The 26,603-nt window shown below is 41.0% G+C and overlaps 1 protein-coding gene across 1 annotated transcript in view; it reads right to left on the reverse strand.

Moving 5' to 3' along the window:
• The window catches only part of LOC125018133 (potassium voltage-gated channel subfamily H member 7-like), a 36,959-nt gene extending 12,730 nt beyond the window's left edge, over positions 1-24,229 (reverse strand). The window contains exons 1-8 of the mRNA XM_047601843.1: positions 23,738-24,229; positions 23,166-23,396; positions 13,364-13,519; positions 7,639-8,079; positions 7,375-7,395; positions 6,372-6,583; positions 2,201-2,626; positions 70-469 (exon numbers count right to left, since the gene is read on the reverse strand). Of these exons, the coding sequence (XP_047457799.1) occupies positions 70-469; positions 2,201-2,626; positions 6,372-6,583; positions 7,375-7,395; positions 7,639-8,079; positions 13,364-13,519; positions 23,166-23,396; positions 23,738-23,813 (1,963 nt within the window). The 5' untranslated portion in view covers positions 23,814-24,229. The remainder of the gene's footprint in view (positions 1-69; positions 470-2,200; positions 2,627-6,371; positions 6,584-7,374; positions 7,396-7,638; positions 8,080-13,363; positions 13,520-23,165; positions 23,397-23,737) is intronic.
• Between the last annotated feature and the right edge of the window lie 2,374 nt (positions 24,230-26,603).

Here is a 26,603-nt window from a genome sequence, read left to right on the forward strand (position 1 = left end):
TTATAAACTGTACTGAATGTTGCCACAAAATTGAAAATACCTCCTACAAACAGACCGTAACATACTCACAGCCAATCAGCATGACACATATGGAAAAGATCTTCTCTGAGTTGGTGTTTGGGGAAACGTTTCCAAAGCCCACACTGGTCAGACTGCTGAAGGTGAAGTAAAGTGCTGTGACATACTTGTCCTTGATAGAAGGGCCAGAGCCGGGATCGCTGTAGTTGTATCGTTTCCCTATGGACACGCCCAGATTGTCTAGCCAGCCAATCTTGTGCTCCAAGTAGGGTTTCTCCACGTTGCCAATGGCGTACCATATACAGGCTAACCAGTGGGCAATCAGGGCAAAGATGCACATGAGCAGCATTAGGACGGCAGCTCCGTATTCAGAGTAGCGGTCCAACTTCCTGGCTACACGAACCAATCGCAGGAGCCTAGCTGTCTTCAACAGGCCAATCAGAGTGGTAGTCTGAACAAAACATACAGGAAGGAAGTTTATTAGTAACCACATTATTAGCATTAGGCATCCCCTAACCATTCCTAAAAGTTCTTTTTTGGTCTGCTTACACATGTTCTCCACTGACATTTGGTGTTTTCTTTTCACTGCCAACGCAGCTAAAGCTCTGACAAATCTATAGTCACCTCAGAAACTTAGGCTGTTTCCAGAGTAAATAAACCACCTCCCCTGATTCTTTGGTCAGCGACAAATTAAAAAACAAGTGAAGACACAAAGCAGTCCACGGATAAGTGCTCGTTTATTCAACCCCAAACTAAGACTAACACTCAAACTGACACTAATGGGTCACTGCGAGTCGCGTAGCTGCTTTTATTTAATCAAGGAACGTTTTAACCATTCTCAATCTACGACTACGAATCTCCCTCCAATACAGTTAATATCATAATAATTTAACAGTAATGCTTTAATTGCAGCCTCCTCAAGGAAAATGAAAGATAAAATTTAAGTTAAATTTGTAAAAATTATCCTGTCATTATATTTTAAATGAATGTTAAATTGAGTCAGGCAATCATGCAGCACGGCTCCACGGCAATAAAACCCCCTCTCCTCTCCTTTCCACCCAGTTCTCTAATGAGAACAACACTTAAGGGTCCAAGTTGGGCCAACACGCTCAACTTCTTTTCCACAACATGAAACAGCTTGAAGTTAATCTTTGGCATTTCTATTTCTCTAATAGTTATCATTCACAAAACACTGCACAGTGCCAGTTTTGCAGAATGCACTTCAATCCTTTGCGGGCGACTGAGCTTTTCTAAATGCGGCAAGACACTGAGATCTATTCCCCATATATTCCCTTCTTTAATCAAAAGGTTTACTTAAGCGTTGTAGGTTAAAACCGTCTTATTAAGCTCCTCAATTAAATGAGCCCTGTGAAAACCATCTGCCGCTGTCTGCTTTTATTTTCTGAATGAGAGTGCCGTTTAGTCTGAAACACCAAGTTGGAAAGTTAAAAATAGAACATGTATTGACATGTCATCAAAGGGGAGAGACTAGTGTTTCCTCTTGCAATGGAAAATCAAGTTAAAACCCATCAAATAGTCACTGTGAGGCATAATACTCTGCAAATTTGCTTTGATTGTTTCTGTCTTGTGAGAGACACAGATGTCCATTTTCCTTCCTGATTTGTTGTCATTCACTGAACTGATTCAGCAGTAGCAGCATCAGCAGCGCCAGTGATGGAAAAGATGATTATGGTTTATAATCAGGAGCTTTTCTGGTGTAATGGAGTGCCTACAAAGCACGATAAAGCCCTGAAGTGGATCCAGAGCCTTAGGGGACATATCCTACCAACAAACAAGCCAGCAGGCCTGGCAGCCAGCCTACCAATGGCCATCTCACATCTGCATGTAAGCTCTGCACACAGCCCTGTTGGCCCGCTCCTCACATAAATGCATCATTGATTGCCATTTGGTAAGCCATTAATCCGTGTAAATGGATTCTAGAATGAAGACCATTCAAAAAAAAAAAAAAGAAGAAGACAAAAAGAAAAAAAAATCATGCAATTTAAAGTAATCCTTTCAGAGCCGAGACAGAAAGATTCAGACTGTAAGTGGTGGCCCCGGGACGCAAGTCTGGACTTACAAAACAGATCACAGTGCAAGCACCACTGGGCGATGTGCAGTAAAGCTCCCTGGGAAAAAAAAAAAAAAAGAGTTAAAAATATATGTGCCGAAGATGACATACCTCATCAGATCCTGAGCCAAAGATGAGCAGATCGAAGGGAATCGCTGCGACCATGTCTATAAGGAACCATCCTTTAAAGTAATGGATCGCTATCTTAGCCGGATGACTGACCACCTCCTCGTTCTGGTTCACGTAAGTGGTCCTGAAGTTTATGAGGATGTCAATGATGAACATGATATCCACAATTAAATCCACGACATTGAGGGGGCTGCAGGAGTATCCACATTCACGTCTCTTCTGCTCTTCCTGGTCATTGAGAAGGAAGGCGGCGGAGTAGGGGGTGAGGATCGCAGTGTAGATGACCAGCAGCAGGATCAGCCAGTCCCACACTGCCTTGAAGGGGCTGTAGTGGAGGATGGTGAACTTGTCAATGCGAGCTGTCTGGAATTTGTACTCTGGGAGGACATCGGCGCCCAGTGACAGGACCTGGATAAATGGTGAGATAGAGTCAGAACCCTAGAGTCAGCAACTAGGAACATTTCATTTAATCTTATTTCAGGCATTAATTGGTCTTAACTTAAATGTCTTTCACATAATTTAAATGGTGCTGTTAGCTCTTGTTTTAATGCACCTACAGTGATGACAGCCACGGCTGCAGGCGTAATGTCTTAGGTTGCTCATTCATCCATACCTACTTGTAATTTATAATGTGCCATTATTGTGAATGCAGTATCTCAGGACACATAACTCCCTTAAAAAATTCACTAATACTCACTTGAGGTGAACTTAATACATTTTAGTGGTCAAAGCTCAAACCCCAAAGTCACTGTGAATTTGTATTTAACTAGTGAACAGTTTACACAAATGTCTAATACAGTGCAGGGATGTCATTTCTGTTACATCACAATGCTATGCACAAATACTTTCAAAGTCCTTCTAAATCTCAACAATATGCAGAGAGAATGTAACAGAAGGGAAACGGCAACCATCTGGTTATTTGCGGCACATAACAGCGAGGCAGTAATAGGGATTGGCTAAAGTTTTATCCAATACCGGTGCCAAACCGGTTCTTTTGAAATGGTGCCGGTGCTTAAAAAAAAAAACATACAAACTTTGTCCAAAAATGGTGCCTATTTATTTTTAAGGCATTTTGTGATGTGCAAGTTGAACAGAATGTTAATTTAAATAATATGCAACTAACATTAAGAAATAAATAAACCAGTATAGAATAAAATTCACAACAAACTCATTATCATAAAAAAAAAACAGTGGGTAACTGCGGAAATGTAAGAAAAATCTGGGACAGGGATCTTAACTCAAACATAGAAGAGGATCTGTGGACAACTATAGTGGCTGATGCAGAGTGGTCAGTTAGAGACTCTCAGTAAATTTACACACTACAAAATCATACACAGATGTTATTATACTCCAGTCAAACTTCAAAGAACGGGACTTGTGGAGAATAATTATTGCTGGAGGTGTGAAAAGGATGTAGGTGCTTTCCTTGATTTACTGTGGGACTGTCCATATGTTTCTTCTCTATGGAAGCAAGTGATCAAATGTGTCGGAGAATGGATGGATAAACCACTGCCAGAATCTGCCCGACTGTGTTTGCTGGGAGATGAGTCTCTTCTACCACCAGGTATATCCAAACAAAAACTTAGACTTACACTGGCAGGGTTTGTTGCATTGTAACAAGTGTACTGCAATTACAATTTTAGTTTTATAGAAAACTTAATAAAAACTTGAATTACAAAAAAAAATAATAAAAACTGTTGTGTAATGGCTATCAAAGATGTACATTGAAAAATGCCATGCGTCATCAGATGTTAAATCAAATTTGAGGTGTTACCTCTGTTGCACAATATCACCTTTGAGCATTTGTTGCAGGTTGCCGAGTCTGCATCTTTTGAGGTGAAGTACAGCCAAACTTTTGACCTTCTGAAAAACTGACGTGACATCATGTGTAGTGCCGGCACGGCAATAGAGCTAAGGGGGCATTGTGCACCGCTGCTAATCTTTATATTCTATTAGGAAAATTTCACGTCCATGAATGGAAATTTCAATATCATGTCCACTATGTGGGAAGTGGATTATTATTTTAAATCTCTTAAGTTAATCACAAGAAGAAAATGTGTAGCTTTGATGAATGTCCATTCTGAGGTTTTCACACAATAAGTGTCACAAAAAATTATGAAGTCTGTCACATCAGGGTTTTGGTGCTGCTGTTGATGATCCATGTTATTATGTTAGTGAACAGAATGTCTGTTCTGTTGTTTGTACTTCAAAAATCTTCAATAACATTTTTGATACTTAAAAAAAGGGGGGGAACTTTGCTTTTCGGTCTGGTTGCTACAGTTTGCGTCAGCAGCGGCGCCGTTATGGTAGCGAGTAGCTGTACCCATCCCTAGGCAGCATCTACTTTTGAAAACAGTGATAATGATGGTTATCCTTCTGACATCCTGGTTAAAGCCAGTATCAAGTTTCTTTCATCAGCTCTCAGACTTCAGTGACTGACCTGATACCAGCTGTGACACCCGCAGTGTCCTCTGCAGTCAAACTGTGTTAGGTAAAGACATCTATTCGAATAGATTGCCAATGTCCTGGCACCACCATGTATAATGTGATACCCGCTGACTTGATTGCAAGAGGTATATTGCATTACTTCTGGGAAACAATTTTACTGTGCAGACAATTTGGACAAAAAATAAAATAAAATAAAATAAAATAAACATGGAGAAAAAGCTGTAAAATTTTGTACTGAGAGATATTGTTTTTAAATAAATTCTGGTTATTTCTTCACATAAAGGATTTGTGGCTGCGTAGTAAATTATTCAGCATGCTCAGTAAGGCCAAGCCATGGCCTGTTTTTGACTTAATAACCTGTGGCAGACAAAGAGACAGGGCTTTCCTATGGCACAAAACTGTGTAGGAGTGAGGATGAGGGCAATGGGTCTTTCTTATTCTTTTCAGCACATCTCCCCCTCTCTTCAACACATGAATTATAGATTTCCCCATGCCAGCAGTCAGGAAGTAAGATGCAGCCTTCACATCTGAGCAGTGTCTAACTCCAAACCGAAGCCGGCAGGGGAGGAGAGCATTTAATCACGATGATGGTTCGTCTTCATTTATGAATGAGAAAGCTGTGTTGAAAGAAGTTAAAAAGCAAGGCTTCCGAGTGTGCCTTTGGTCGGGGCTGTTGCTAAAATCACCTGGGGGTTCTGGCAGCAGTGTTTTTCTGTAGCAGTTTGTGTTACGCAAATTTTGCACATTTGCAAAAAAAAACATTTTCCCATTTGTCAGTATAATTATATTAGCCAAAAGCTGACGTTATGATGAACGCTGGTACACCTTGCCTGTGCTGCAATAGAGCACTTGTTTACATTTTTACAGGAAGCACTGGCTTTGCTGTACTTGGACAAAAGAATCCCTGATGTCTGTCGATGTGTTGATGTGGCTTATGCTTAATTACCTTATCCAGCCACACCTGAGAAGACTGAAGAGAGGGTGTTGTTGAAAAGGGCTTACAGACCACTTTTCAGCTGCAGAAGACCTCCATGTCTCACCTGTCTCTTTTTTGTTTTCATTTGAATGAAACAAGCCTTTATTTGTTTGTCTTTTCGAGTCTCCACTTTACGTTGTGGCCCTCGAGCTGGATCCTAACACCAGACATGCTTTATTTTGAACTATTGTGCTTATTTTTGTGCTGGGTCGTCGCCGGAGTAGCTTTCAGTCGTTCATTTATCTTATATGGGCCCGTTATGTAGACATTCGGCTTTGCCTGAAACAAGATGTTTTAGTTCCTGCCTCTTTAAGCTGTGCCTCCCTAAAAGCCTGCTTTTCTCTGAGTGGCGATTTTAAACACTGCTCACGGGGAGAGCTTGAGAGCTGTACCATCTGCACTTCGCAATTCGCATGCGACTGAAAGAACCTAGATTTCAGAGCGGCCTGCAGCCCAGGCATTTACTCATACATACATTAACCTCAAAATTTGAAATTTTGTTTGTTTCATGGAAAAAATCAAGACAACCAAACCAATACATTAGAAATCACGCATGCTATGACGACGAGATTATCCATTCAAAGTTTTTCCAACCATAAACATGTCAAATTGTGATGTCTGAACCCTCGGTGTACTGACAGCGGCTGAGAAACGTGGCTCTGTGTCACGGTGTAGCCTATGCACCAACCACTACATCAGTACTGAACAAAGTCGAACTTTCCAACTCACCTGTGTGACTTTTTCTGTGACATTGTGAGTTCTCTCCTTGACCTTTGGTGCTATGATGGGTTTCTCAGATGTGGGTGGAGAATGTGCCTTCTTGTCAGCCCCCTCGGTGAAGGTGAGTGCAATCAGGGGGATCTTGTTGATGGTGCTGTACTTGTTGATGTTGGAATCAGATGTAGACCCAAGCAGACTGGACTTCAAGTGGTTGAACGGGCCTAGTGATTCCAAAAAAAAAAAACTTAAGTTAACTAAATAATAAATAATTAGAATAATTAGAATAAACAATATGGCCACAGAGTGGCCATATTGTTTATTGTAATTATTAAAAATTATTATTTTTTTATTATTCTTATTGTTTTAGGAAATTATTAGGGTGATATAAAGGGAAAGATAGATCAAACAAAAAAATGCTCTAAAACCCAGTTTGCTTAGATGACTGGAAACTGGTGCTGGCTGTGAAGTAGGACAAATAAATACACAACACAAAGTTTCAACCTGCAGAGATCTGTTCTTTTCATCACAGTTACACATGCATCGACACAAATGGAAAGTGTTAACAGAAACTCTGCTAAATTATTTCATTGGAAAACTCATGCGTGGCAACAGGGAGCTTCAGAACAAAATGAATTTATGTTGGTTTATGGCTAATTATGCAAATTCTTAGGATGTTGTCACGCACACTGTATGCTTAGCTTTGAACCAGAGCTAGTTAGCGGAGCTACTTTGGTATCAAAAAATGCAAGCATTAGTCCGTGCAAGTAAATTTCAAGGTAATGCGTTGTATGAGAGCAGATGGGATAACTATCTCTACATTGTATGTTTTTATAGGCTACCGATGCATTAGGTCTAAGTATGCAATCGGTTCAGTAATTAAATGCAGTAAGCTCACTCAACTTATCCAACAGGAGAGGATATGTGAGGAGCATTAATGGTGATTGCATTGCTTGGAAGGCATGCTCTGAAACAGCACAGAGCAATGGAATCACGGACAGAAATACATGATTACCTCTGACATAGCTACCATTGTCTAAAGGCAGCATTTAGAGGGCACAGCAAATAAAGAAGAAACATTTTAATAAACCCATTTAGGAAAAGATGACAAGAGAAAGATCGTATTAGATACATGGCACATACAGAGCAAAAGAAGAAAAGTTCTGTAATCAGCATATATCACTTTGTAGACCCTAGCCTTGTAGAGGTAACCATCCTAATGCGTTGGCGGTGCCAATGTGGTAACATTCACCAGTTAAGCAAATTTTACAGTACTTACCTTCACTTGTATGCCGATCCCTGAATATGCTTTTGGAATTGGAGCTGTAGCCCTCAATTTCATGGACGGATGAGGCTCTCCTCATGCTGTTGATGCTGCCTCTGGGGAAGGTGTTTGACAGGGAGGTAGATGACTGGTGTGGCTCTGTCTGGTACAGCTTCTCCCAAGGGAGTTTAGGGGATGAATGGTCAACTGGTTCAGGCCCGATGCTGGCCTGGGAACAGTGGCGGCTCGTGCCTATGAGGGCATGCGTGTCATTGGCCTCAATGGGACTGCAAATGCTCTTGGTGGGTGACGGGAAGCTTTCCAGGGCCACTGAATCCACATCATCTTTGGGCGAGTCCACCATCACAGCATCTGGGTCCTCTTGCGGAAGAGATTGCTTGTTGGTATTCATTAGACTCAAAGCGGCCTGGCGGAAGCGGAAGAATCTACTTCCCCCTAAAAATTCGAGGGGAATTAAGGGAAATCTTGTTAAGTGTCCAGTCTGCTGGAACGTGCACCCCCACACACCCTAATAATTATCTTATATAATGAACATTACAATGAATTCATGGTTGAATAGCAGCCTTCTTCAGCCTGAACAACATATTAAGTAAAGTAGAAAATCTTCCAGTACGAAGGTGTAAAATACACAAAGCCCTGTTTGGCAATCCAAAGATCATGACCAGATGAGAGCACGGGTAAACAGTACACAGACTTCCTTTAGTTACTGCAACAACTTCTTGGTTTCATTTTTTATATTGCACAGAAGAAGAGAGTGTAAGCGAATCTGTCTCACCATACTGCTACAAATTGTTTTTCAGTGCCCAAACACATGAGAAGAAGTGACGTTAAAAGAAAAGCTTATTCTACATAATTGAATGGAGACAAGAACAGTTTTAAGAGTTCGCACAGCAGCAAATGTTGAAGATGTTTCAGGACCGAGTGAAAGTTTTGACTCGTTAACAATAGAAGGAGGGTGAAAGCGAATCCTGTCCCACTCAAGAGGCGCTCATCCTTCAGCACCCTCCTTACATAACATCACTGCCATCTGTTTCCATTCCCTGGCCAAATGTGCTGATGTTACAACTATAGTCACTTACAATAGAGGCATGGAACTCAACAGGTTTCCTGGGGAGGAACCTAATGACATCGTGAGCCAGGAGATGTGCACAGCCTTCCTACCTCTACAGCAAGGCTGTCATCTGGACAGACAATTATTGTAAAGTAATACCTATATTTTATTTATTAAACCTCTTGCTTGTCTAAAGTTAAAGTACTATAATGACACCACCACCCGCACACATGTCCTATTATCTCGGTAAAATACTGTATCCTGATATCACTTTCTAATAGGGGTGGGTATTGGCGAGGACTTCATGATACGATATGTATTGCGATATTTGAGTCAGGATACAATACATTATTGCAGTATCATGATATTGTGATATATTGCAATATTTTACATAGGTCACTGAGAAATTTTAAATGCAGCTTAAAATACATGTTGAAAATATGTACATCAGATGACGGTGATAATTCATTGGACAAATCGAGTCAAAAAACAATATTAATCCAAATGATCCATTTCCAATTTATTGCACAGAAAATGTGGTAGTGGAGGTCCGGACGTTGTTCATGATCGGCCCAAAACATGACTTTCACCTTTTTTTTTTTTTTAAATCGATATTAAGACATTCAAAATCGATATCGAAGAAAAAATATCGCGATATATTACCATATTGACATTTTTCTTCTTTTTCTTTCTAAGGACAGGAAAAAAAAGGAACAGATTTATTTTTAGCCACACTTACAGGATGACTCTAGAAACTAGAATATTGTACATCAGTTGATCCACAGTGAGAAGTTTCATCACTTCTTGAAGGACTGTCATTAAAATATATGTTCATATTCATAGTTCCCAGCTTTTGTCCTGAATTTAACCTGATTTTGAAATATTGGAACAATGTTGCATTAAAATATCCACATTAAAAACGTGTTTTAAACACAATATTGCTTTCATCATTCAATTCATTCAATCATTTTAGGTATTATGTGTACCTCTGTATTTACAAAACTAAAATTGCACATCAAATATTAAAGAGAGAAAAAGAACGGTTGTCCGGAGAACCATAATGGTGACTGTAAAGTAACATCTATCCATTATGTGACACACTCAGATTGAGTATCTGAATGAATTACCAAATTCATCTATTTTAAACACAACTCCTCAATACAATGTTCTGAAATATTTATCTTCTGAAAAGCTTCTTATTTATCATTTATAAGTAGATTTGGTGCGCATTAAGCACCCATCAGCTTTAATGGAGACACTGACCTTCTCTGTTCCCCTCTGAGTTGTAAACATTTTCTGTAATGCTGTTCGGGTTCATTGATGTTATCTGTCTTATTTCAAAACAATTCCTTGTGACCCTGTGACTGTTCGCTCCTCCCTCATTAGTTTTACCTATGTCTCTTTCCATCTTACTGTATTTATAGTGTTGTCTTTCCTCAACCCATGGCTGTTCTGTCCATTTCCTGCCTGATTCTTAGTTATTTCCTGGTTTCTTGTTTTTTTTTTTTTTTGGTTACTTTTCTTCACCATGCCATTTACCTTAGCATGTCTTCCAATTTGGTGCTCCCCCTCCCTGCTGTATACTGACATCAAGTGAAACTACCCAAATAAATATGTAAATAAAACATGTACTTGGCAGGCAATCAACAGGGATATTTAGATCACGGGAATTTGTATGATCCAAGTATAATAGACTAAAAGACTGTAGGAAACAGCAGTATAACATCCCATAAATTCGCAGATGACACACCTGTTTACATTTTTTTATTCAATGTGACACAACATAATAAGCATCTGCACTTTCAAAATAAGTGTTCTACAAAATTACATAAATATAGTTCAGTGTTGTTACATGAGATTTTGACACGTTCCCTGCTTTACTACACAGATGTGTTTTTGTTTCTTGAATTATTGTTGTTTTTATATTTGGATTTATGTCTGAAAGGGTAAGTGAGTCTAAAACACAATGGGGTGTTTTGTTTATGAGGAAATCCCCGTAGTTTCTTGAACACTATTTCTTTGTATATAACATCTTCATTATTAAATCTACACTGTCCATCTCCTTTGTGTGTTGCTCTGGTGTTTTCTTGCGGCGAATGAAAACCATGAAAACCTTAACCAACAGCTCACAGTATGGCCTTGACACGTCTTTCGAGGTGATTTCAAACTAATTTACACCTTAATTCGTGACACTGGAGTGACTCACACATCCTGTACATGTCATGTGATCGACTCATGTTTGGTCACGGGAGTGGTCCAAAGCAGCTTACCTACCGGATACTCTCCAGTAGCCAACATAGTGATTAAATCTCTTGGTTCACTGAGGATATTTCTTCCAGGACCAAAATAGAAACTCTGGCTGAACCACCATTCAGCATTTCTACTGTAAATGCCCTTTTGCTGTAACTTACTACCTGGATGATGGATAATGTCTCGCAAGGGAGGCTGGTTTCTTAAACTATTGTAGATGTGTCAATCTGTCCCCCCAAAAATACTTCAGTCTTGTTAGTGAGATGCTTTGCGGCTGAGTTAGAATGGGCTGCAGGATGAGAATCAGCCCCACTCAATCCACCGTGCTCTGTTGGAAAACACTGGATTGTGCCCACTGAGCAGTGAACGGGTCACCACTGCAAGCAAAGAAGCATTTCAGGGTCTTCTTTAAGATGAAGAGCATGACATTGACAAGAAAATTAATGCAGCATTGGAAGTAACGTGGACAACTGGACTGTTGTGGGTAAAAGAAAAAAAAAATCTCTCTGAGCTGAGCTATTTGATATTCAAATGAATGAGGCTGTGGATCCGTTCCGCGGTGAAAAGACAGGATGAGGTGCTTAAACATGTCAGGGCTTATTTATATTGGAAGTGGCAACTGGAATTTTTAACTGAGACATTCTAACTGAGTTTTTAGGAAACCTTTGATACAGATGCAAATATCTGATTTCTACACTCACTGGATATTGAGGGTTATTTGGACTTTGGCATACCATAACCTCATCGCTAGATGCCCCTAAATCCGGCATATTGGCCCTTTGACCTTATTCTGGCTTGGTCACTTACTCTAATTTCGGTTTTGCACAAAAGTGAATTATTATATTCCATTATTTACTCATTCATTTTAATAATGGACTGTAAAAAGATGTCTCTGTGCTCTGTGTACCTCGCTGCTGAATAATCTGCCACAGTCGTCTCTGGTTTTATGCCCTGAAGGCATTCTGAATTTAGTAAACAGTGTGCCTAGGTGGCAGCTTGGGGGAAAAGGGATTACTCTCTGCAGGGCTCAGTATTGTGCTAGTTGACATCTGCTGGCTTACGTGTAACCTGCTGTCAACACCGGAGCGTAATTAGCTCCCCTATCCAAAAATCACATTTCGGAACCAGCTACACTAAAACACAAGGAAACATTGTGTGGATATGTTCTCCCTCCTCATTAAAAAAGCCCAGAGTATTTCTGCTTTAGGAATATTTAAAAGATGTCGCCGAGATAATTCTGTCACCCTGCCTTAAAGGTCTGATAATATGAAAGGAATTCAATTTATAAGAGTGTTACCTCAATCTTATTACAGTATGAAGACTAAAGCCGTCTAGAGAAATGTCACATTTGCAGAGCATAAAATAGTATAGCATAAAATTCCACTTAAAGGCCCGGTTGTGACTAAAGGATTACTCCAATAAAATGCTATGGTCATATGTTAAGTGTGATGTGTACATGCGGTCAAGCTTGTCTCATTGACTCTTCTAATCTAAAGTCACATCATATGTCGATCTGTCTCATTTACCCACAGGTTCCTTTGCCGAAGCAACGTCACAAGCACTCAACTCTGATTAGCAACGTTAGCAACAAACGAAGGAGCACGTGCGCACACATGAATGCATGCATGCATGCAAACACACGCCTAAGTACTCGCACGTACAATGTACAGTGCCAGTTGAATGTCACTGCCTTGGAGGAATTCATACTGAGCGAAGCAGATAGCCGCGCTCTGGTAGGAGAAGTGACGCCGAGTGGCTCCAAACAAAACTGTTTCAGTGACATTTACACCTTCAAATCCACACATTCAAATACAACATAAGAAATGTGGTATGTGCTGATGTCCCAAAACACAGAAAACTGAAATAAATAATTAAACATTTGCAACAGGACATGGTTACATAAGCAGACCATTCTTTCCTTACATCACGATGGTACATTACATTGCTGTACATCTGCATTGCCTTGTACAGGAAAGCTAAATAATGCATGGTTTTTAGAATAGCAAAAGCTGGCAACTACTTCAAAAGACAAGATCTCCAGTGATTCATTGGTGTCTAACAGATGCTAATATTTCAATTTCAACCATTCACTCATGACACTGACCTTAGTAAAACAATTGGGGACGTCTATGTTTTGGAACATGCAGGGGTTTCATTTTGAGAGATATATGAGTGTGAAAAAAGCATGACAAAAAGAGTGTTATGCATCGTTTGTTGATATAAAGTCATGAATAAAATTTGCTTTTCAAATGGGATCTTTTAATCCAGAAAATCCTAATTTTGAACAACATACCACAAAAATGAAAAATATCTTGTCATGAAAGGCGAATACTCTTCCCTATTTATATATTAAGAAACCATTAGAGCAGTATATATAGGAATATAGCTCACTGATATAGTGAAATATCATATTCTTACTTTGATCTGACTTCGTAGGGGACGTGGGGCTTATCTTCTCCGTGGAGTTGTCGCTCCCCTCATCAGCGACGTAGTCAAAATTCAAGATAAACATCATCACCACGCCCTCTTCATTCTTCACTGGGATAATGTGAATGTTGCACTGAAAGTCAGACCCTGAAAGAGAAACAAAGTGGCAAACAGCAGAATCATACATAATGCTCATCATCTCATGAAGTGTGAGAGAAATGTGTCAGTCGGCGCGAGAGACGTTTGCCATCAAGTGCTTTCACAATCTGGATGTTAGTTAAAAAGTAATCTCAATCTAGACTCACATAAATGTAGCTACAACTATTTAAAGGTCAATCTGTGCATGACAGAGCAAAAAAAATAACTGAGATAACATATGCCCAGGGGTTAAACAAAGTTTTTGTGTGTTATCGTGCGTTAGGGTGCCTATTTCCGCCATGATCCATGCATATTTTAATGAGCATGAAAATGACTAAGCAGGCAGAAGTTGGGTCAATACAACGCGAGAGCCACAGTATTGTGTAAACAGCACGGTTTAGTATAATAGATCAAATGGAGAGGACAGATTACAGCCGATTCAGGGGCCAGAACGGGCGCACAGGAATAATCATTAAAAATGAGCATTGTGTGAGTCAGCGGAGCAGAACCAAAGAAATATCACATTTTCGGAAACACACTGGTTAGAGCTGTGTTAGCAAAAGCTATTGAGGCCTGAGGGGACAACTGGCCACCAATAACGCTCTCTGCCCAGTGGACTCTAAACAAAAACACAATAGATACTGTGCAGCTGCAAGAACATACAGTATCATTCATCATCTCTAGTATGGGGGGAAAAATGTATCTTAATAACTTTTTACTGTCAGCCCTGAAACAAAGACAAGTTTCAGAACCTAATCAGAAGCTACTGAATTTAAAGTTTGTCTGAATCAACTGGAGGTGTGCTATCTGCCCTTGCATATTTACATGTTTACATGGTAAGGGGGCCAAGTCTAGATGCCCGACCAACTTCCCCACCCACAGTTTGATCTGGAACAGCTCTGTTGGGAGCAGAGTTGGGAACAAATCATTTGTGCAGTGATGGACAGAAGCACAGTCATAGATAGTGGAGTAACCCTGTAGAGCATGGGTCGAAATGTTCACCTGGGTACTGAACCTGACAGAGTCAGCGTGTAATATGTGCCCTCGTGATTGGCTCAGCAGCGATGGGGCGGGGCCTACTCTGTAAAGGCGACTTAGATTGACAGGTCTCGGCTAGTGTGGCGCTCTTTGTGAAACGGTGTGCTGCTGGGACAACTCTTGTATCGCTGAATGAGTGAAGTGCTGACTGAGAGATAACGTCTCCTGCCTCCATTTTTCCCTGGACTACAATATGTTGGATTCATATTAATGTGTATAAAGAAATTAACATTTGTGGGGGAAAACTGTGGGTAAAAATCCCCCCTCCCCACCTTGCAGTACTTTTATGGATTCTGATATTCTGATAAGAACTGAGTCTGGCATCTCCAGGGTAAATAAAGGCCAGTCACCTCCCCAAAAACAAATCAGTTGTCTCTGATTGGTCAGCTCTAATGGTCTGGACATGTAGCAAATTTCCCACGGGATATATAAAATATCTGTCTGATACATGTTTCCGTCTCTCTTTCACTTGCAGTGCTGCAAATGAAATGTGCATTTCAATGAATGCAAAATCTGTGTGCACCCTAGAATGCAGGAAGTGTTGTTTTACAACAAACGACAAACTCATAAACACCATTAAATGGGTACAAAATTACTTTTTGTATGTTTGTTGGGTCATACAAGTGCTTTATAGTGCAGTGTGTGTAAAGGCACATGGACGTCCCATTTTATTTTTAGAGGACTTTAATGAACGTATGAGGAAATATAAGAAATATGTCGGAAATTGAGTCAGTACAGTGCAAGAGTCACAGTATTCCTTAGACAGTATGGTTTGGTGTAATATGTCAAATAGAAGGACAGATTTCAGCAAATATAGGGGTCGAGGTGTGCACATAGGAATAGTTGTTAAAAAAAACAAGCATTGTGTGAGGCAGTGAGGTAGGGGGGAAGAAACACGGGAATATCTCAAGTTCTCAACTGCACTGTTTGTTGCTGTGTTAGCAAAAGCTGTCGACGGCCGCAGGCAAAACTTCCCACCAATAACACTTTCTGCCCAGTGGACTCTAAACAACACCACAACAGCTTTGCAGAAAGGGTGACAAACAGCATCACTGACCATCTTTGGCACAGAAAGAAAAAAAAAAAAGGTGTCTTGATGGATTTCAGTCACATAGCTGATGACCAAACAGGTTTTGCAGATTTTCGTCCTATAACAGAAATAGGTCTTAGTATTTACCATTTGGAAAACCGTTATTAAATATAAATGCGGAGTGTTAAAACTGTCCCTTTGTCTCTACGTGTAGATCTGTCTGTCATTCTGTCTGGCTTGTTGTTTTTCTCCTACTCATAGAGGACACATATTACCAGTGTTCACTGTAATCTCCTCAGGGCTCACAGACACCCTGCCAGCAGCATTCATTAGCGGTGGACTTGCTGTCGGACTAAATATAACAAGCATGGTCTGCCTCAACAGGCCAGAGTTCTGTTGGACGGATCCCTGCATCAAAACTCACAGAAGTGATGCTGCATTGTCCCCACTGACAATAGGATTTTATTAAAATGGAAAACATCACAATGTTCGAATTGGTATATTTGCGCAGGTTCGAATTCAGTGCTGCAAATGTATCAAGTAGAATAGCTGGGAATAAAGGGTGCAGTATTTTTCATTATAAGACCAGCAGGTGTGGACTCCGCCCCCATCTTGTATGGTGTCATGGGCGCCTGGTTGTGTTACACTGAAAAGTAGGAGAGCGGTGCTTAGAGAACAGGGGAACTGTGAGTCCTTCCCCAGAAAATCCCCCTGTTCATAAAAAGCACTTCCCTGCATTTCCCAGAAATCCTTCACCTAATTCTGCATTGTCCCTTTTGCAAAAGGGGACATTGTGTGTTCCGACTTTTATCTGTTTACTGGTTAAAAAAAAAGTGAGCGTGAGGGTTATTCAGAGCCAACTTTAAATTTTCTGATGAGTCCTGGAATAAATTAAAATTGTTGGTTCTAAAGTCCTCAAAGAGGAATTTTTTTTGTGTTCTCCGGGCAGAATTAATTTGGGAACATCGTGATCACAACTCTAAATATAAAAGTAAGCTTTAGCTGCCAGAAAGTCACAGTTTTTGCTCAAGCTTTCTCATTGATGGCACCAAATAATCTTTATATTGTCATATTTATCATGTTATATTTCCAGCCACACATTTGGCACATTGCACTGGGTGTAAATGAGGAAATAAGGAATAAATGCTCTGAGTGCACAACTTGTTTTGAAAGGTCAAATTGCTGCGTTTGAACGGTGACACCCATCTTACAGTTCAGCTGCTCAGTATTGAAATTAAAAACGTGACTACATGACATCAGCAGATCTTTTCTCTATTTTTAGAAATAGAGGAGGAGGTTTGCTCCAGCGCCAGGCATAAATGCAGCTTTCCAGAAGACCTTTTTTTTTTTTCTTTTTGCATTTAGATAGAGATCAACAAGACGCTCGCGGAAAGAGAGCAGGCGGACGGCGCGCAGCGAAGGTTCACCCGGTTCGGGAGTCGAATCGGGGCGAGACTCAGCTGTCGAGGGGATTTCCGCCCATGTGGCGTGCGCCCCAGCCACTCAGTCGTCAGATCACGTGGCCAGCCAAGCTTCTCCGAGTTCAGCAAAGAGCCCTCCATTAAATATGAATTTCTTAAGTTCACTACAGCAGCAAGCATATAAATATACATTTTTTTGTTGTTGTTTTTGTCCTGTTACGCATACTACACATTTCTTATGGCCCATGCCTCTTAGCCAACAGAAACGTGATTCTAATACCGGCTGACACCAAGGTGCTGCATGTAAACAAAGAGAAGCATAATTCTCACGATCCTGTAAAATTATTGTCATGTCTCATACACAGAGTTGTTCGCAACAACAGATCTAGTGCACATTACACTGAACAAATCATCTGTGTGCAGCCAAGATGGTAAATTCAGCAGAAATATTTCTGGGCTACAATTTTCCAGACCAGATGGGGAAACAATGGTAATGCTTAAAGGCTAAGCCGCGGGGGTGCCTTCTCATCTGGTACCCTGCTGAATGTCACCTCTACCAACATGGATCAAAAGAAAGATTCTTCTGGTTCCAGATTCCGTCTGATAACACACTCCAGTCTCTATATTATTTCATGTTTTTGCGCACTTGCCCCTACAGTCTTCACATTCGGCTCAACAACAGGAACATTCTGTGAAGTGGAACAGGGAGTGCTTTTCTTCTCGTCACCTAAACTCAGAGGGAGCGCGCCATGTGACTCGTGTCACTCATGAGCTGGAGAAAGGAGGGCACAGTCATCGATTGAGAACAATCGCGGTATTCATCTTATTTTGGAGTTACAAAAACAGTCTTTGCACAGAAAAGTCAATAAAACCAAAGCTGACTTAATGATTTTGTCTCTTTAGCTAAAATTTGTTTTATTGAACACTCATGTCCCTGTCCTTTCAGGTGGGGTCACCTCCAGGATTCTACCGTTGTATTATAATTTGGAAAACATAGGACCAAATTTCGTTTTAAAGAAACAATAAACTGTCAAACTCAAGCCACACAATTTGTGAATAAAAACTGAATTCAGAGTAAAAGATCCCATTGTCTTTTCTGTGACGCTGCCCCCTGTAGAGTAACAAATTGCTTCTTGGCTCAAGTGCCGTAATGAGCAAAACTGTCAGACAGCTTTCTGAGATGTTCTTTTTTTTCTCGCAGAATCAGTGAAAAAAGGATTTGAGATTTTTAATTTGACCTATTTGCGAGCCACCGTGATACTACTGTGTTCTATATCTGGAGGACAGAGTTACAGAATGGAAAAAGCTCACTTAGTACTTTTTTTCATGATTAAAAAAAACGTAATGTGTTCTGATGTTACAGTTGTGAAAGTAGCTTTGCTTGACCTTAAAAACAATGTGTACTAGGATTGGAGCTGGAAACAGGGATTACATTTTTATTATCTTCAAAATATGTTTTTTTTTTTATTATGTGTGCCATTTTTATTTATTTATTTTTTTCAATTTATGAGCACTCCCCTCTGTTTGACTATATCTAAACCGGTGCAGTTAGAATGATTGACGCCATTAGTGGCATTCATCACAACATCCCACTACACGCTCTCCACTTGAAGACTCCAGTATGCTTCAAATTACCGAACAGCAGCTGAGGACAGACTGTTCAGGTGTGTACAGCGTGTCACAGTCATAATGGCTACCAATGAGACAATGAGGTATCCACTTCTGCTGAGTTAAGAGTCTAACTACACTGGTGAATGTGGGTGAGTCATTTACAGTGAGTGTGATCTTCATTTACAATTATATTTAGGACACAGCAAAAATGGTGAAAATGCACAAAGATGTCCGTTTTACGTTCTTGATTTTCAGTGAGTTTAAACTGACTGCATCTGTGTGTCTTTGCACTAATTTCACACAATGACAGCGTTGGCATGAATCCACAATGTAGTCGATTCACTGTCCAGAATATATATATATTTTTTTTTGTCCTTGGAAACTCACCTTGAAGTGTTTCCGTTTACACATGCACAGTTTTTCCCCTTATGCTGCACTGTCTTTCATTTTGTCTTTCATATATGTGTGTTTTGCATGTGTCTTCTTTAAAGCTGCAGCCCTTTCCATCTCGCTCTCACCGGATTACTCTGCCCTTTATATTCACATTTCACATAATTAACTTTGTGTATGTAAATACGCATGAGCTATAGTATATGCACCCCGAGGACTGATGACTGTTTAGTATTCTCCCACACAAAGATCCTCCAACGCTACCATCCACGAGCATGGTTATAGCTGCTAGACACAGTCACGGTAACATCTCTGAGCAGTTTGCATCCTGAGGGAGTGACTGTCCATTCATTCCTTGACCTTTATAGAAAGTGTTTCCCTGAAAGCCAAGAAATGTTATTTACACCTGCTTGAATGAATGGACAGAGTATTAAGACTAGCTCCCTTTTCATGATGGAAATTTCATTACTGTAGCTTCTATTTCCATCATCAATTATTAAAACATTGCTGCTTAATAAAGTGATCCTTTGGACAGTATTACAGTGATGACTCGCAGGTCAAATAGAGTTGCGCTGGAAGCATAAGTAAGATGTCTTATAGCCGTGTTTATATTTGTACTGTAGAGAGATATACATTGTTGAAAATCTCATTTCAAAAAGAGAAGCCTTTGACTCATTTACTTTTCATTTTGATCTATCAAGGCCTCATATTAATCTGCATAAGCTGATCTGCTTTAGGAAGAAACATGCGTAATATTGTTGAAAGCTGATTTTTTGTTTTTGTATCTTTCCACCAATGTCCTATCCGCAACCGCAGCGTTTTAAACACAGCCCTACAACTACTGCTTGGTCGTAAGTCTTGTATAATGAAATATGACATGCTTCTCTTTTAGGGCTATTCTGCTTAAGCCAATAACACAACATTACTGGGGCGTAGCCTATCAGGACTAGGACATGTAGGAAGAGGCCATGCAAGCTAACCCTTTGTTTAGAGTCCTTGGGCCTTGTGGCAATATCTCGCCTCAGTGAAACTGATGTATGCTACACGGATCTGGCCTAATTTCATCTTCGCTCAGTGTCTTCGGGGCCATCGGGGATAGCTACAGTTCAAGTAACATTTCATTTGTGCTTTCACGTTCATCAATTCATGAGATATTGGCGCGCAATCTTTTATTCTGTTCAGCGTAGCACGAACGTCAGCCGACTGAATGCACCGGATGGGAAAATGGGAGTTAACGAGCAGATCAACACAGATGTTACGGGGGCGAATGTTACAACACAAACTCCACCGCTGTCCATTTTGAAGCCAGACCTGTGTGGCTCCGCCCCAGAACCAATAATCAGGTATATCATAATTATGAGCCGTGTTTGCAAAGCTGATTTAATTCGTTTTGGTTGGAACGAGCAACAGTTATAGGATTTTATCCAAACTTTTCATAGCACTTAATGCATAGTGCGATATGATGCAGCTGCTAGGATAAGCTGATTTCACTCTAACAAATGAAGCCAGCAAAATTCTGTGTGTTTCGCCTCATACTGTGAAAGACCAAAGAGGGCCAAGAGTGATGAAAAATGTATGTGCTCTTTTGGAGGCCGGTCACCCAAGTGTCCTGCAGCACACCTTGTGTACTGCAGGCGCTCTGTGTTGCCCCGCTCCCCTGCTACTAAACGCTCAGCAGGGGTACATGGCCCTTCAGTCCCCTTGGTGGGGAGTCACCTATGAAACCCTGCACCCACGCATACCACATGCCCCCAATCATTCAGCACGGTTAGCTAAGCTGCCGCTGTTTTGTAGCCATTATGCATTTAACTTCTCTCTGCTCCGCGGTGTCAGCTTCCTTTTGTTAAGACTCATTCAGGTACAAAGTATTATTACACCCCGTGGAAGAGGATAGCTTTACAAAGTCATCATGGGGAAAGCATTTATCTCGCTGATTATGTATCGTCGCAGGCGGAAGACTGAATTTGTGGTTTCTCCTCAGCTGTTCGTATACATGGGAATGCAAAAAAAAAAAAAAAAGGAAATACTGCTGTGCTAAAGGCCTTCGCTGAGCTCCCACGATCATCATTGTTCCGCTACTTTTAATTTCTAAGCATACACATAAGCAGCTTAACTTTTTGCCTTTTTAGTGAAAAGAGCCCAAGCTTTGTTGCTCCTGATGTCACATGGCTTCAACAAATCACCATCCTACTTTTTAAGATTTCCCACTGTAGTTACTGATGGGAGAAGGAAACAAACAACGCTACGTTAAGTCTCAGTTCGTCTAAACATGTAGATCACAGTTCAACCAATATTTGGTGACTGAATCTCCTGGGCAAAAAACAGAATAACGGGGTAAACTGTCTGAGCTAAAGCTGGTTTATTTTGTGATTTGTGACATACAGCAGGTGCATGAAATACAAAGGATTAACGGATTTGCATTAAGGCTGATAACTTGAAATGCCGTTAGCGGAGGAGACGTGAAATGCATCCACTTCCCGCCCATCAACTTTCATTTTCAGGCCGCCTTGAATCAATAAGGCTATTGCTTTCAAGGATGGCATGAATCTTTCATTCCTCTACAGCAGTGTGGCAACGTGTGAACTGTGTCCTCCACACCAGTTTAATGCATTTGCTCTGTAAGCTGCTCATTCCCAGTCACTGCGCTGTCAGTCTTGACATCTTTATTCATGAGCACACACGCTCGCCATAAATTCTTCTGAGGAGTATTAAGGAGTTGTATCTTGAAGCCGCGATGCGCACCAGGAAGGATTGTGAAGAGACTAGGAGCGATGATTATGTTGGAAGGTTCCCGCGGCTCTCATCTGCCGGGCTTCAAGAGAACAGAGCATAGGAGGATGGGAAACTAAATGAAGTTGCTTTAAAATCCTTCGTGAACCAAGCTGTTTTCAGGGACAGACTCCAGAGTGTGTTGTGTAATTGTCTTGCAGGTTTCTGCAAAAATCTATTTTAGCACTGTAGCAGCTGGCTCTTGGTTTGTCCATGATTAGCCAAAAAAAAAAAAAAGAAAAAGAAAAGAAAAGACTGATGGCTGCTGATGGTAGATTAAACATGTATCCATGGCCTAGAATCTAATCAAACTCACAATTAAAAATTAAAGCCTCGGCTCCATATGATTAAATAAAATATTACCTCTTTTTTTTCCCCCCTTCCAGCTTAGACTCCTCATGCATAGTCCCGCTCTGTGCACATGCTTTCACGGGCACCACAAGATAAAGACAATAAGTCCATAGCAACCGTGCCATTCGAAAAGGTGGCCTTCCTGAGTGCAAACACTGGTGCAGAATTAAAACATAAAAGCACTTTGTTAATGTACAAGAGGAGCAGCACTGGTCTGATTCTGTACAGATATGTCACATTGAGTATAAAAGGCTCATGTAGGAGCATGGCAGGGGGTGGTCAATCTGGGGATTTATGCCTCTGAGTGGTAACGTCGAATTAATTCTCTGTGACTCTGCATCGCTGTCTCTGCAGCACAACATTCATAGCAGGACTGTGGTTGGCCAAAATGCATGAATGAATGAATGAATGAAGGAATGAATGAGAGAGGTTTTTATGCAAACCTGTAACCAGTAACACACAGCGTAATGTCAGCCATTTACAGTCCATTAAAGCACAAAACTGTTCCATTATGTTATGACTTGACATGCTGTAACACCTTGTGAACTGTTATCCACTGAGTGATGCATGTTAAATAGGAAACTAAGACGTACATTGCTATGTGCACGTCAAAAAGATGTGTCCTACATTATTTCTGATACACTGCCACTAAACACACAGCGGGGAGGTGGATCAAAAAGACAATATTTCTAATATTTTATGCATCACCTACGTTGTGCTATCAAATTAATATTTCTTTGCCTTGCTTCACCTGCTGAATTCAGCAAGCATAACTTCTCAGGTGTACGAGAAGGATCAAAGTTATCTAATTACTTTTACATAGTGAGAGTCACTTCGGGGCTGACTGCTATTACTGGTACGGTAGGTTGTACATCTTGTAACAGAGTCTGGCTTGTTAGTGACCAACTGACAGGCCCCATCATGAAGTGGACACAATGAGGACCAGGAGTAGGTGCCCTCTTAGGAGCAGCGCGACACAATAGACACCTCTTGGCTTACGGCCACGCCGTGTCAGCCACACAGTTGTGCCAGATTAATTACTTACCATCCTTACGGTAGTAGGTGATCTCCACCTTGCGCTCCTCGGACCCAGCCACAGCCTGTGCCACCTGGCTGATGGCCTCTTTGTCGGTCAGGTCACCGTGCAGGAAGTCACAGGTGCAGGGCTTCTGCATCATGTCTGACCTAGAGAAGCCGGTCATCTCACAGAAGCCGTCGTTGCAGTAGATGATTGCACAGTTCTCCACCCTGGCATTGGCTATCACAAATTTACGGTCTGTATGAAAAGAAAAGATATGCATGTGCACTCCTTGCTGTGACACATCTGATCTCAGCCTCATGAATAAAACCAACCAGCAATTAAAGTAAGCTCACTTTCGCTTCTTCAGTTGAACTGTTTTTTTTTTTTTTTTAAAAAATAAGCTGTCTACTGATGGTTTATCAGCCAACATCACAGAAAAAAAAACTCAAACAGCCTTCCTAAATTGGGACTTAATCGTAAGATAAACTTCAGTGTATTCACTAATCTTTAGCTCAGTGATAATATGTAATAATAAAACATTTGTTCATGCATTCCCCTATCTGGCAGCATAATTTTTACACCAAGAACATACTTACTCTGACCCTCGAATTTCCGAATAATCATTCCAAGGAATGTGTTTTGTGGCGCAACGTGACCTCTCCTCACAGGCATGTTTACACACAGAATATCCCAACGATCTCCGGCAAAAGCGCATTTAACAAGTAAATCCCGAAGTTACAATTGCTGGCTCTTTGTGATGTCCCCCTCAACATCCGCACACGGTACCATGCTAGACGCGAGCGCTCCTTCCACTTTAAATGACCTTCCTACTTCGCCGAGGAGTTATTTATCCCGCTTGTATGCCTGAGCAAGCGAATGCCTCCTCGCCGAAACGCACGGAATCGGGGAGGATTGCTCGTGTCAAACGCAGTTCGTCGAGCATTTCGCGTTGATGATGGGCTCGATCCTGACGTCCTCTGTCGTGGTGTGTTGGGCGCATACAGTGGACAGCGGTTGATATGCCAAGGGGAGTGACGTTGCTCCCCGGGGGCTTAGTTCCCGCTACCTCGGGTATGGATAAGTCCCAGCCTCGAAGCCACACTGAGCATTATCTCAATAGATGCGCTTACAGTGTATTTTGCCAGTGTGAACAAAATGCAGCAGTTCTGTTATCTCTGCGCACACAGGAAAACACACACGCACACACACTAACACACACACTATTCTAGTTTCTTTATCTTTGGTGTCATTAATAACCATTAGCTAATAGATATGTGTTCAGAACACACCTCCAAGAGGCTGTAACATTTTCTGCACTGGTTTGAAGTCTAGATTAAGCACTTTTAAAGCATCATACTTGCTGTATATACTAATGAAATAACATGCACCTTAATGGTTCTATATTTATCCACTGATTTGAATATGCATATAAGAGACCACTGGTTAATGTATTCACAAGCCTTTCGGTAAACAACAATAATTTAACGCATATTAACTGAAGAGCATCAGTACGGGAAATATGCTAATCTGCAGACTGGGCTACCTCATCAATTATCACATATCATTACATTTCAACACAGGTGTGAAGAGGACAGACTTTGACCTAGATTATGAACACTGCGTCAGTCACTTGTCCCCTTGTTTTATGCCAAGATAACTAAGATGGTTGTCTGTGACTTTACACTGAATGGCAGTGTCCATCTTTGCGTCACAAAACTTGCAGAGTAACTGAAGGCTTATATCTCAGAGTAGGGTGTTTACAGAATAATTGGTCATAAAAAACAACACACTCACTTGCCAGTTTATCAGGCACATTTGAGAAAAACTAGTGTATTCTAATGTAACAGCCTCACACTAAATCATTGCTTCATGAAGATTAAGGTATTCTGGATTTGGTTTAAAATAACCGAGAGAGCTGTTGATTCAACTGTGTTTTCATTTTGTGTGGTACTGACATGTTCCTTATTTTGACAACCCCATTTTTAGTAAGTGGGCTCGGCTAAATAATAGAAATGCGTTCAGTACAGTTGCTCAGTTCAGTTCAGTTTAATAGCACCGCAAACCACATCCTCCAAATCGATAATACAGCTGAATTACCACATCTCCCGCTCTGCATCAACATAAACTGAACATTATAGCAGTCATGAAGGGGCATTTAGTGCTGGGCTGTTACAGTGCATGCGACAAGTGTATGTAATTTAAAGGCATATTTCACAGTTAAAAGTCCATATAAACACCCATTATGCACTTATACAGAGTTTAACTTCTCGGTGTAGCTCGACACATCACCTTTGAAAACGTGAACCGCCTTGTTAGGTTTCCAATAGCTTCTTAAAGTTGCTGTCCTTGGTACTGAAGAGGATCTCAGGTGGAGAAAAAAAAAGTATTTGAAAACCCGTTGCTGAATATTGAAGCAATAAGCTAGAGCACCGGTGTTTAGAAATTAGTGGCACTCAGCCATTAGGTTGCACACTACAACCAACAGAATACCCCTCCCTTGTAGGAGAACTCGTGATGAAGGTGTAAAAGTGCAACTATAGAATCTGTGTTTGCTTTTTTCCATTCTGGGCTACTACAAGTAACCCTACATTCCATCTCTTAGAAGTTATATAGAATATAGCTTCTATTTTGATAAGGTTTCATTTGGGAACTTCACAAGTTGGTGTGAGCGTTTGCCAGGAAAGACAAGCTCACATTAACCTGAAGTGGAACTGGCTTGAGGTGCTGTCCATGGTCCTGCAGTTTCACCACTTCCTGCTTCCTCTGGGGGCAGCAGGCGGCGATGGGACATGTATTTCAATTATGCAATGTGCAACTGAGTTCGCTCTCTCTCTCTCTCTCTCTCTCTCTCTCTCTCTCTCGGACACACACACACTCACTCACACACACATGTACACACACCATGTACACTCTTCCATCATGAGATTTTCATGAATGGGTGAATGGAAAGAGACATATCAGTCAGGCTAATCTGTGCAGACTGCAGCCAGGTGGTGGGTGAGGGGGGGGGGGAGAAAAAGAAAATGTATGCATAATGCAAAGCCAGCCTTACAGTGTGCAAACATCTGTCCCAGCATTTCCGCCAGAGCTCATCAAACATCTGGCCAATTGAGTGTGAGAGAAAGCACTAAACGAATGCATCATCACATCTGGGATTATACATTTCTGGTTAACGTGACTCATTTATTTATGCATTTAACCAATTACCACCCAACACGTGAACGTTTTATGAGATTGTGTATCATCGTTGTTCAGAAATCTTTAGCTCATGTGGAACTTGGTTGGCGTGTCTCTTTGCTGCCTTGTACTGTACTTGTGTGGATGCGTGCGGGAGTGTGCATAGTGTAAACACATTATTTTTCTTCCGTCTAATTGGCCCACATTTGAAAGGCTTGGGCAAACAGTTGTGGACGTAACAGTTCTCGAGTTGCTCTGCTCTCGGAAAATAACTTGCTCCAAAAG

This window comes from Mugil cephalus, chromosome 12 (assembly GCF_022458985.1).
Source record: "Mugil cephalus isolate CIBA_MC_2020 chromosome 12, CIBA_Mcephalus_1.1, whole genome shotgun sequence".
Lineage (NCBI taxonomy): Eukaryota > Metazoa > Chordata > Actinopteri > Mugiliformes > Mugilidae > Mugil > Mugil cephalus.